The following is a 13,170-nucleotide window of genomic DNA, read 5'->3' as shown; positions in this document are numbered from 1 at the left end:
CACACACTTCGGACACTCAAATATAAAAATACAAGAGCATTTCGCAGTATCCTTAAAGCTCATCCTCTCACACCACGAACTAACATTTATAACACTTTAAATCCTCATACAGTCCAATATCGCATACATCTACAACTGGGCTGCCTTGCCTACATCATCGATGTGTCCGTGAGAGGAAATTTGTCGTCCCTTTCCCTAAACCGACAATTTTACAACAGCTTTATCTATAGAGCACCAAAATACCAAACTGAGAAATGCGGTAACAATAAACAATTTTAAGTCTGCTCTAAAAAATATTTAATTCCAGAAGAAAAACCTCAACTTTTTGTATAGTTTTGTAGGCTATATTTTGTATTTATGTATATATATATTTTTTAACATAGTTCATCCGTTTTTCTTTTTCCATATGTTTTTTTTATAATGTTTATATGAGGGCCCCTTAATTGTCAGCATATGCTGTTTAGGATCATCCTCACTAAATAAGGTTAAATAAAAAATAAAAATAAATAGCAAATACTATGGAATTGGAATTTGAAGCTGTTGAGATAATAATAAGAGATTTAGGAGTTAATCACTAGTGACTACAAAGCAAACCAACATTGCGCCAAAGTATCTCAGTGAGACATGAACTTTCTAAGAAGCATCAAAAGGTCGTTGGCACCATGTGTCAGCCATGACAAATATTTTCGGTGACATTGAGGAAATGTTCCTGGAAATCGCTGTTGTTTTAGATAAAAATCATCCTCAACATATAATGCTATTATTTATTTTGCTTGGGTAAGTGTATGTGCGTATTATTTTCTTTATTTCAATCCATACATTTTCTTCAATGCTGACGTAGACCTACTAAACATAGATGAATAAAATATATGAATTACTCATTACAGAATTAAACAAAATAAACAGTATGCACAATCATTTTTTAATTTCGTTTATTCAAATATTAAATAACATATTTACTTATATTACAACGGCGGGTAATAAATTATAGCATTCCTTAAATACTATTAGATTACCAAATAGCGCATTATTTTACATTAAAAATAATTATATATTTACTATACTGCATGAGAGTTAAACTTTTTACATGGTTAAATTGTTCAATACATTACTACAAATACAGAGCGAAAAGAAATACAAATAAGATATTATGGCACCATGCAAAAAAAAAACCCAAAAAACATAATTAACGTATACAGTACATTTACAACTGAATACTACGGTATAGGTATAATGATATTGACATTTATTTTTTAAGAATATATTATTAAGTTAAGTCAATAAACACTACACTAAGTATAACTGATCAATTCATTAGTCAAGATATTTTAAAAGAAGCAATACAATCAATGTAAATACATTCTTTTTTAATATTCATACTCATTAATATCACACGTTTAAGAGACGTACAAGTAAAAATGCCAGTAATATACCAATCATCCCAACAACAAATCCTCGATGAGAATTTATAATGCTAAGTGGACATTGCTGTAAGAACACTCTCTGATCACATCATTCTTAACGTCAATTGATAGATTGCATTCTTGCATGTTAAGGTCAAGTAGCTCAGGACACACACTCAATAAAGATTTCAGTGAAGTATTATTGATGTTCCGGAGATCATTTCTACTGATATTGAGATATTTTAAGGACTTTGTATTCACTCCTCTTTTAGAAAAATCTGTTATCATACCATTCATAATATCAGTTGATAGATTGCAATTATGTGTTTGAAGTTTACAAAGTCTAGGAGACATAATCAATAAAGAACATAGTAAAGTACCATCAATGCCACCGAGGTTATTGCCACTGATATTGAGGTCATACAATCTTAACATTACCTCTCTATTTGAGCATTCTCTGATCACACCATTCATGATCTCACCTGATAGATTACAATCATGCATGTCAAGTGTATCAATCCTAGGCATTTTTAGTGGCCTCTGCTTAGAGAACATAGACAATAAAGACCCCAGTAAAGTACCATCAATGTCACTGAGATTATTACTACTCACATTGAGATAGATTAAAGACAATTCACCTCCTCTCTTAGCACACTCTCTGCTCATATCATTTATTGAATGACCTGATAGATTACAATTGTGCATGTCAAGGGAATCTAGCTGAGGAGAAATAGTCAATAAAGAAAACAGTAAAGTACCATCGATGCCGCTGAGATTATTACTATTGATATTAAAGTCATATACTTTTAACTTGCCTCCTTTATTGGAACACTCTGTGATCATGGCATTTATTATATCACCTGTTAAATTACAATTAGCCACGTTTAGTTCAAACAAAGTTGCAATACATAATATGTGTGCAAGAACTTTTCCTTTATGATCAGATGAAAGTGTATTAAGAAATTCGTTCCATCGTAAACCATCATCCCCACTACAATGAATGTTAACAATGAAAGAATGAAATTGCCTTATACGATGTATAACATGTTCACTAGTTTCTTCATGTGGTAGAAAATGTTGCATGAACATTCCTAACGAATCAGAAATATCTTGTATTTGTTGTTTTATTTCTAAAGTTGTAGTGCTAATGTGATTATTTAATGTTTTTTCCACAGCATCCACGTGATGATGCTTAACACATTTGAAGCATGTAACCAAAGATCGATATGTTGATAAATCATTTGAAATCCAATGCTTTAAAAAACTACCAGCATCAGCACCAAGAAACCCTATTGCAAACTCTCTTGTCATTTTGAAATGATCACTTTCTCGTATTACCTTCCATTCATTTTCATCCAATGGTGCAAGTAGTAGCTTTAAATCATCAGTGCATTTATTCTTAATACCTTTACTTTCAACTACTTTGTATAAATAAAATCCTACCAACGATTCATTAATCAACTTGTGAGGTGGCGTATAAATATCTTCAAAGCTAGATTTTGAAATTGGCACATCTTCATAACAAACCCAAGATTTATTGCCATATCAACAATATTTTTGTTACATCTAGCTTTCAAATCTTTTTTGTTTATTGAAAGTTGATTTATTTTCAAGCTTTGATACATGCATTTACCTAACAGAATCATAGCAAGTACATACTCCTCTGGAGCCTCCTCAAAATTTGAAATAAATTTGTGTTGCTGTTTTTCAATGAACTGATTCAAAATACTTCGAAAGATTTCTTTGAAAAGATCAGATTTATAATTAGAAATATTTTGTGAATCTTCCCATATAACACAAATTGTAAGGAGTAACATTGGATTCTTGCTCATTGAACATATTTCTGGATGTTTAGGTGGCCAACTATATTGTCCAATTTCAAGCTCATTTCTTAGAGATTTTCCAAGTTCTGGGTTTCCAAAATACTCAAAATGTTTTTCAATGTACTTTTCTATACTCTTCTTCCCAAATCCTTTTACTCTTACATGTAAGTCACATGCATTTATGAATTCATTTATGTTTTCTGTACGAGAAGTAAGTATCACTACGCTATTCATCAATTTTTCCTTCCTAAAAAGCTGAATCACACATTTATTCTCAAATCTTAATTCATCTAATCCATCCAACAACAACACAAATTTATCATCATGTTTTGCTATGAATTGTTTTATTAATGTTAAATCTTCTTTAAGCTCTGTTTTCAAACTAAAATCTTTTATATTGATTTGCTTAGCAATGAGATCTAAGACTCCATCTCTTTTCTGTAAATCTCTTACATTCAACAGAAATAAAAATTTACCTTCAAATAATTTATCAGTAGCTGCATTGTATGCTATGTACTTTAATAAAGTTGTTTTACCTATACCACCCTCTCCATCTATGAGAACTTTACAATCTGGTTTAGATTTGATTATCGCTAACACATCTTTCAACGTTGTTGGTTGAATCTCTTTCTTTCTGTCATTTTCTTTAAGTAAGTCCAACTCTGTGAATATTTCAGAAATGTCGACTCTGTATCTCTTATTCAATATTGCCGGTGTAAAAGTCGTGGCATTGCGGAAGAATGTCTCTTGTCTGTTTAGCAGGTATGCTTCTATTTTTTCTGTAATATAAAATAAATAAAACAGACTTACAGTGGGTCAAAATCCACATGCAAGATACCTGAGACATGGTAATAGATCTAAACATATTTAAATTATTGCGAGTATTATGAGTTTCTCTTGTACAAAAGTGGTTGTCTGTGCTGATGAGAACAGTTTGATATCTTAAAAAATGGTACATTTCCAAGTAGGTTGCATCAATGATTCTTAATTAAACTGATGAAATGTCTGGCATTTTTTTAGGGAAAAAAAAACCATTTTATCAGGTATAAAAATTTTTAAAAATATTTTTTTGTTTATGTTTGGAACCTGATGCTCCATCATCTTCATCCCCACTGTTCCCTGGAAAAACAAAATTGTTTTTTTACAATAATTTCAATCAAACACATTTTATACAGCAATAACAAATTTGATAGTTGAAATGTGCTATAACAACTTTAAATTGTTTGAATTTAAATACCTTGTCTTGCTCTTTTTCTATTGGATGTTACGTTATCATCTAAAAAAAGCAAATATATCTTTAAGATTATACAGTATTTAAATCAAATTTCATCGGCCCTAATGAAAAAAGTTACAATATTATACAATATTACTAACTTATTAAGTATAGATAGTTTAGATTCTACTATGGATGACCATGATATGATATGATCACCAAACATCATCACCTCACAGTTTATCAAGGGATAGAGGAAATGCTAGCCATTTAATAGGGATGATGTCATCACTTCACAGTTCAGTTAGGGAAGATATGTGCAATGTAAACCAAGAATAATTTTTCCGAAGATTTGGTGATGAAATATTCCACTTTATTTAATTAAAAAAATCACAATAACAGATTTTTAATTATAAAATACATACCACTTTGTTGAAGAAGACTAATGAATATGTTTCTTTTGTTTTGTTCATCTGATAACAGTTTGTCAGTCTCTAATCTAAATACTACATCCCATATATTTGTGTATTCATACATTGCCAGATCATAGTGACCAATAATCCTCTTCAATGCATCCGGGCTAGCATTTTGCAAAGTTTTAAACATCTGTTTTCGATGAGAGGATACCTTTTCTGTGTCAGTATTTTCAGCATTATTATCTTTAATATACTGGACTACAAGATCTTCGGCTTTCTTCAAATTGGATAGTTTAGCAACCTCCAATAAAATGTTAACATTATTAGGTGCAATATCCCCATTTGTCATTTAGCTTATTGAAAAAATCATTTCCAATAGAATTTGCTTCTGTAAGGTCCCCTATAGTTAAGTGGTCAAATAAACAGAATTTCAACCAACGAATTCTGTTACCATCAAAGTGTCGACTGAGATCAGACTTCAATTTAGCGAACTCCGAATTAGTTTCAAAAGCTGCCATTTGAGCAAAATTTCTGCAAAATAAAAAAAATGTCATTGTTAATGTTATTTTGTTTTTAAAAAGATTGCCACTGTTTTAAAGGTCAGGTGCGGGCAAAAAATTTCTATTGATCATACATTCCAATAAATATTGATCTATAGTTTCCCTATGTTTCATAATTTTGAGGATTTCATTTGTGTTACACAAGCTTGTTGAAAATAAGCACTTTCTTATCAGTGGGGAGATACTCCAAACTACACAGTAAAAACTCTATTCTTTTGTACACAAATGTTGTAAATAGAGAGGCATTTTTAAAAAACTTTGAAAAATAAACGGTGTGGTAAAAAATGTTATCAGATGACTAAATATAGGTAATATAACTTGAATTTTACGTTTCTAGTAATTTTATTCAACTTCAGAGTTTTATTTTCATGCTATAGCAAAAATTATCCACCATCCATTTTTTTTCACCTTCTAGGGAGTCACCAGACAGTTATTACATTAGGTTAAACTCCCTAACTACTGAAAAAAATCTTCCTGATTTTTATAGCAGAATTTTGCCAAATTTTGTAATTCATGAATTTACGATTACCTTAGCACGCAAGCTTATCCCTGGGCAAAGTCCCAGTGTATAATTTAACATTATGACAGGGCCGGACAGAGGTGGGCCTAGGGTTACTGTAGCTAGCTAGGCCGACGTCGATTTTTTTAAAACAAATTCTCACCAAAAAATAAGTAAGTAATTTTAATAAATTTGGCTGACCCATCAAACATTGGTCATCGTGAAGTTGAATACAACCTTCGTCGCGTTCTGTACATCCTTTCGCCGTGTACATTCTTCCTTGTTTATACTAACTGCATGCTTGATTACCTTAAAAAAAAACACCGCCTTCTATACCGACCGGAGCTTGTGCAGGGGCGGATTGCAATATAAAGACTTTGTCTTAGTTAAGCCTCTCAGCAAAGTCGATTGCAATATAGCGGTCTTAACTGAGACTTTATTAGTAAAGAATTTCAAACAATCAAACCAGCCTATAGTTACCGATAAATGAGGGTGCTATACCAACAAGTGCAAATAGGGTAAGTTAACAATAAGGAGTAGCGACAAGCTCCTCAGTAGTATATATTGAGGCCATTTTAATGCATGAATGGACACACTGCAGTGCCTATTCAATAGCGTTAAGATTACGTAAATACTAGGAGATTTTAGCAAATAATTAAAAATATTGGCAACAAAATTGTATGTAATTTGATAGTAAATATTGGTTAATTAATACATGCTTAAAGTTTAAAAACAAATACTTCAAACAAAATAAATTTTAAATATGCTACTATATGTAGTCTTTTCTTGGTCAAAATAGTGTAGCGCTAGGCCGCGTATGGACAATATGCGTACAGCTTGTTGGTGCGGTTGTGGACCGCTAATAGTAATTGATCGTCAGGTAGGTGTGGGCCTATACAGATTTTATCTACTGAAACAATTGGTAGACAAAAATAATAATACACATGTCTTATAGTTCAATACCCCTTTTCTACACTAGTATCATAAAATCAATTCACAGCAGTATTTAAAGAAGTTAATTTCGCCATGATATTACAAGCTAGCCTAGGAGCGCTCACGTCGCGCGGTTAGCGTAAGCCTGCCTGGAAGAGGCTTAGAATCTAAGACCACGGCGCTGAAATTCTAAGCCTAAGACTTCTTATTGCAATGGTCTTAAATCTAAGACCATCGTTGCTAAGGGTTTCATCTTGGGCTTAAGTCTAAGACCGCGGTTAAGACCTTTATTGCAATCGGCCCCTGAAGTTCGTGTCACATGCAACAACATGCGATTTACACAGAGCTCGAGCATGAGGGAACCGGAGAGACGGAGAACTTGTATGAGTTCATGTCGATATTATTTAGGAAGCTAGGCCTAGGCTAGATCATATTTTAGGGTATTTTTAAAGTAGAAATCTGGGGGGGAAAATCTATACGGTAGACATAGCACAGGTAAGACCAATTAGGCCTAGATGGCCGTCTAATTGTTAGGCCTACATCGGAATATAGCTACCGTATACATAAATCGTAGCTAGAAGAAATATCGTCATTTTCAGTTCATGCACCGGGAAATCCCCGGGTATAGTCCCACCTCCCAAATTCTGGCAAATTTCACGTACAAGGGGGTGGGATTATACCCGAGGAACTACGGTATTAGTAAATAAGAAGACACCGTTGGCCATGGAAAACAATCATTTTTTTTTTGGTGATTTTAGGATCCAAAAAACAATATGAATTTTCAACAAAATAAGTAACCTGTCACAGTGCCTATGTTATTTCTGTAACAGTTTCGTTTTTTTTCCGTGTGAGATATAGTCCTCAGGAGAAGACAATGAAATAATATTAAGATTTTTGCATCTTTACTTTTAAAATAAATGTAAAAAAAACACCTAAAATGTCGCGGACGGGAAATTTATGAATTTGAAATGCATGTATGAAATTAATAAACAAAAAATTGTTAATACTGTATAATATAATTTCACTACAAGCATGTGTATGCGAGTTTGGTGTAATGGTTATGTAACAAGCCTTTCAATTAACAATAGCTTCAGTTGACTAACAATAGAACAGCAATGCGAAAATCAAACGAGTGAATTTGAAAAGAAATAGTGTTTTTAAACAACTCGCATCAAAAAAACATGCACATTAAAGCAAAATATGTTTTAAAATTACAAATCACAAATTATAACTCTTGCCTTTTGTACAAAAATGAAGTTTTTTGGACAAGTAGTTCTCGAGAAAATGCAATTCCAGTTTACTTGTTACTTTAAGACTGCTCGCCGGTTTTTGAAAAATTCTGTCCTATCTTTTAACACTAGCAGGTCTGAAAAGTATACTAAAAAGTGGTCCAGAATTGGGACCATGGTCCAAAAATTATCTATCTGTATTCATTTTGGTAAAGATCTTGTAATTAAACAAACAAACACACCCTACCGATTACATATACCTCCTTGGCGGAGGTAAATAACTGCAAAACAAGCTTACTTTTATGGAAGTTTATTTTACTCAGCAAGTTGCCGTAATTTATTCGCCGGATTTGTACATAGCTCTCTCATTTTAAATCTTGATTTCTCATAAATACCTCAAAATATAAATACTAACTAGTTTATAATATTATTTAATAACCCTCCTATTAAATAATTTGCAAATACACACGAAACGATGGATACATTTTGAACGTACGATGAGTTTCGATTTCGAGTTCTTTTTCAATACCCAAAATATAATTTCGTTCGCCTGATTTGTACAGGCTCATTTTAAATCTTGATTTCAAAAATGTTATATTCAAATAAACCCCAAAGCTCTTGGGGCAACAACAAATTCCTATATTTTTTCATGTAAAAATACACTATATTTAGTGCATAATTAATAGTATATTAAATCGAGTTCGGGCGAGAAAGATCCATAATTTTTTATTTATTTTATTTTATTTTTTTTAATTACATTTTCTCTAATATATCTCTATATTTCTAAATGTTTAGCCTAACATTAGTAAACTGATTAACCCCTTCCTTCCAACAGTAATTAGTTAATTAATTAATATGCTTTTGAATCAATAAACTTTTAAACTTCAAAATCATGTTTTTTTGGCTGTGAAACTATAGCTAGCATTAAGGCCACTAATTTAGCATGTCATAAAAATAATATACTTTAAATTGCCGAGATTCTTTGTATTTATAAGAAACATAAAGATAACTGAAGATAGTATTACAAAAGCATTTTTTTTTTATAACAGTAGCATAAAAATTGATGATTAGAAAAAAATTAATTTCTTGCTAACTTTAATTTATGATAACTGTAGCATAAATTAAAAAAGTAGCCAGTGGCACTTCATACAAACGGCTCATTACACAGGAAGCCAAATTGAATTATGGCCGGAGTGCACAACAAACAACTATAAATTCAATTCGTTTTCGTGGACCCGATCATCTTTCCTTTATTTTTATAATGGGCCTAGCTAGTTAGTAGCTACTGTAGTACTTAGTAGGGCCAAATTCTAATAATTATATTGGGCCCGAACGTCTATACCGTTGGTACCCGATCATATCTTGGAATAAGCCTGATTGTCTGGCCCCGATCCTCCATCCATGCCCCTGATCGTCTGTCAATCATTCCTTTCTAGCTAGGCCCCAAGCCTCTACTAGGCTAGGCCAAAGAATATGTATCACAAGAATGAGTAATCCGCGGTTTTCCCTGTAACAAACAGTAATATTGTCCATGCAGTAGGGCGCCGCCATACAGTAAGTCAGAATGTATACAACTTTTTGTGACGGTCACACTAATCTAAGCCTGGACCACCGGTAGTGTTTTCATGATAACATGTTATTAACTACATGCCAATCATCATGTTAAATGTTGTTTGGATATTTAATTGTTCATTTCATGCAATTTATTTAGAAAAAACTGCCGAATAAACAGTTTGCTTCTTCAACCGGGCGCTACCGGTCGTGTTGTTGTTTACGCGTTTTCATGATGGATAGTTTAATAATATTTCTATATTTAACTTGTTTCTGGTAAAAAAATGAAATTTAACATTGTATCCTATTAATAACATGTATTTTATACAAACTATATCATAAAAACATTACTTAATTTACCGGCCGTAGATTAGTAAACGCTTGGTTGTTTTGTTGTTGCTGTTCGGCCTTTCTTTGTGAACTAATTTAACATGGTATTTAAGTGAATGTAGCCTACACTAGGCCTAGGCTGTTGTTAACTATGTTTTATAAAATGTTTTATAATTGCAAAATATATCGCTGTGGCTAAAGATACGGTACCGTATTCTAACTTCTGTTTACTAAAGATACGGTCAAATTGCATTACGTCATAACCAGCCAATGGGGTGCTGGTACGTGTGTGACGTCATCGTATAAGGACCTATGTGGATTTTTTTCATATCGCGAAAACCATGGAGGTATGGCGAAAACAGGGATCAACCGCATTTTCTTTATGCTTTATTTATCGCTATTATCGCCGTCGTGTGTGACAAAAACTAAATGTAGCCTACGTCTGTTATTATTATTGAAAAGCCATGTTGATTTTAATTCTAGAATAGAGAAAACCGTTTTAAAAGAGGCCTAGGCCTATACTTACTACGTACTATGTATAACCTCATTATATGAGTTTGTTTGTTTTAGGGAAAGCGATGCCAGGCTGTGGCCAGCTGCATATGTGTGCGCTGATTTCTGTGACTCGTCAGCCCTGGGGCTACACTGCTGTCTAAATCATAGTATTTAAGGGCCCCTTTATTTTCCGCATTTGCTTGTTGTTTATGGTCACCATTGTAAACAAAGTTTTAAAAAAATATAGGCCTAAATAGGCCATTTGGAATAAATAAAAATAAAACCCTCATCTGCAGCGCACACACATCCACGCAGCCTGGCGCCGCCGATAGGAATTCTCTACATATATACAACCAACAACAGACGCGATATGAAAAAAAATCCCAAGTCCTTATACGATGACGTCACACACGTACCAGCACCCCATTGGCTGATTATGACGTAATGCAATTTTACCGTACCTTTAGTAAACAGAAGTTAGAATACGGTACCGTATCTTTAGCCACGGCGAAAATATATTATTGCATAGCCTACTAGCTAGGCCCTAATTCTATTTCATTTAATGTGACATGTATAATATCTTGTATTAAATCAAGTCTTCTTTATTTAGTCTGTATACATCCGCCCTTATGAGGACTCCCTGTTACAAATTTCTAATGCAAAAATCGCGGATTATCATTCTTGATATTCTTTGGCTAGGCCTACTAGGCCTACCTAGCTAGGCCTCTAGGCTAGCTAGTAGGCCTAGCCAGTACTACTCACTAGCCTAGGCTACTTACCATACACAGTATAAAACTAGGGCGCTAGTTCCGTTTCGCACCTGTCATTTATTTCGACTCAAAATGTGTTAAGAAACTTTATCGTGAGTACCACACCTTAGAATTAGGCCTCAAAAATACTTTTACGAAGGAGATCACACAAAAAGTAAAAAATAAATGCTTTAAATTGATGAATTTACAGACGTGTTTCTCGCACATCGGTTCCATACGCCATGTTCAATGTTGTTGTTTCTATGGAGCGCCAAAGGAGCAATCATAATAGAGGGCTAAAAACTCAATATAATGCGTATATTTAATGCATTTATTGGTGAAAATTACGTTCAATTTTAATATATTTTGTCAATGTCAATGCAAAAAAAAAATGTTACTGTTGATACTGTACATGGTTTTCGCAGTTTTCGTTAACTTTTAAGAATGAAAATCGACAAATTCATCATCATATTACATGTACTGTAGTTTTTATACCTCAATGGTCTAAATAATATTCCTCTTAGTCTTATTAGGCCTAGGCCTAGGCTAGGTAGTGATTACTCCATGGTAGTGATGCTGATTTAGGCCTAGGGTTTTGTTGCATTGACATTGACAAAATACAGTATATTAAAATTGAACGTAATTTTCACCAATAAATGCATTAAATATACGCATTATATTGAGTTTTTAGCCCTCTATTATGATTGCTCCTTTGGCGCTCCATAGAAACAACAACATTGAACATGGCGTATGCGAAATTGATGAACCGATGTGCGAGAAACACGTCTGTAAATTCATCAATTTAAAGCATTTATTTTTTACTTTTTGTGTGATCTCCTTCGTAAAAGTATTTTTGAGGCCTAATTCTAAGGTGTGGTACTCACGATAAAGTTTCTTAACACATTTTGAGTCGAAATAAATGACAGGTGCGAAACGGAACTAGCGCCAAAACTAGTAGTAGGTAGGAGAAGGATTATACTATAGTTAGGGAGCTAGCCTTCTTCTGAAAAAAACTAGTAAAAGCTTGCCTTTTATCCCTTGAATGTTTATCAGTACTACTCTACAATATACAAAGTTTTTTGTCTTCTTTTCTTTTGCAGGGCCTAGGCCTAGGCCTAGAACTTAATAGTAGCGAGATGGAGGTATATTCAGAGCGTCATATTTCAAAGTTACTACTATAATTAGCGCCACGGCCGCTATACGATCTTTGCGTCATTATTTCGCTCGAGGCTTCGACGTTCGAGCATTCTCTACTTCTACGGAGCGCCATTTATGCCTTTATTTACTTACGAAATAGAAATAGTACTACGGTAGCTGCTCCAGTGGACCAAATTTAGCACTAGTGGAGCGCAGTGATATAAAATAGAAATAAGTCACTAATTTTAATATCTTTTCATATGTTAATACACTGTGCTCAAGTGGACACAATTTGGCGCCAGTGAGGAGCACAGTGATATAAAATAGAAATAAGTCACTGAATTTTAATATCTTTTCGTATGTTAATACACTGTGCTCAAGTGGACCCAATTTGGAGCCAGTGTAGCACAGTGATATAAATAGAAATAAGTCATTGAATTTTAATATCTTTTCGTATGTTAATACATTGTGCTCAAGTGGACCCAATTTGGCGCCAGGAGAGCACAGTGATATAAAATAGAAATAATTCACTGAATGTTAATATATTTTCGTATGTTAATACACTGTGCTCAAGTGGACCTAATTTGGCGCCAGCGGAGCACAGTGATATAAAACAGAAATAAGTCACTGAATTTTAATATCTTTTCGTATGTTAATACACTGTGCTCAGCTGGACCCAATTTGGAGCTAGGGGAGCACACAGTGATATAAAATAGAAATAAGTCACTGAATTTTAATATCTTTTTGTATGTTAATACACTGTGCTCAAGAAGTGGACCCAGTATGGAGCCAGTGGAGCACAGTGACTATAAAATAGAAATAAGTCACTGAA

The 13,170-nt window shown here is 33.3% G+C and overlaps 2 protein-coding genes across 2 annotated transcripts; both read right to left on the bottom strand.

Moving 5' to 3' along the window:
- Positions 1–1,466: 1,466 nt before the first annotated feature.
- On the bottom strand, positions 1,467–4,184 carry LOC140055416 (NACHT, LRR and PYD domains-containing protein 3-like). Its single transcript, XM_072100756.1, has 3 exons — positions 4,106–4,184; positions 3,037–4,005; positions 1,467–2,917 (listed from the first exon to the last, which is right to left on the bottom strand). Exons 1-3 carry the CDS (start codon positions 4,182–4,184, stop codon positions 1,467–1,469), a joined length of 2,499 nt encoding a protein of 832 aa, XP_071956857.1.
- Positions 4,068–12,625, bottom strand: LOC140054513 (uncharacterized). The gene is made up of 4 exons (XM_072099532.1): positions 12,230–12,625; positions 4,865–5,386; positions 4,464–4,502; positions 4,068–4,345 (listed from the first exon to the last, which is right to left on the bottom strand). Exons 2-4 carry the CDS (start codon positions 5,202–5,204, stop codon positions 4,266–4,268), a joined length of 459 nt encoding a protein of 152 aa, XP_071955633.1. The 5' UTR covers positions 5,205–5,386; positions 12,230–12,625; the 3' UTR covers positions 4,068–4,265.
- Positions 12,626–13,170: the final 545 nt, after the last annotated feature.

Source organism: Antedon mediterranea, chromosome 7 (assembly GCF_964355755.1).
Source record: "Antedon mediterranea chromosome 7, ecAntMedi1.1, whole genome shotgun sequence".
NCBI classification, from domain to species: domain Eukaryota; kingdom Metazoa; phylum Echinodermata; class Crinoidea; order Comatulida; family Antedonidae; genus Antedon; species Antedon mediterranea.
This window is presented reverse-complemented; position numbering and strand designations above follow the sequence as displayed.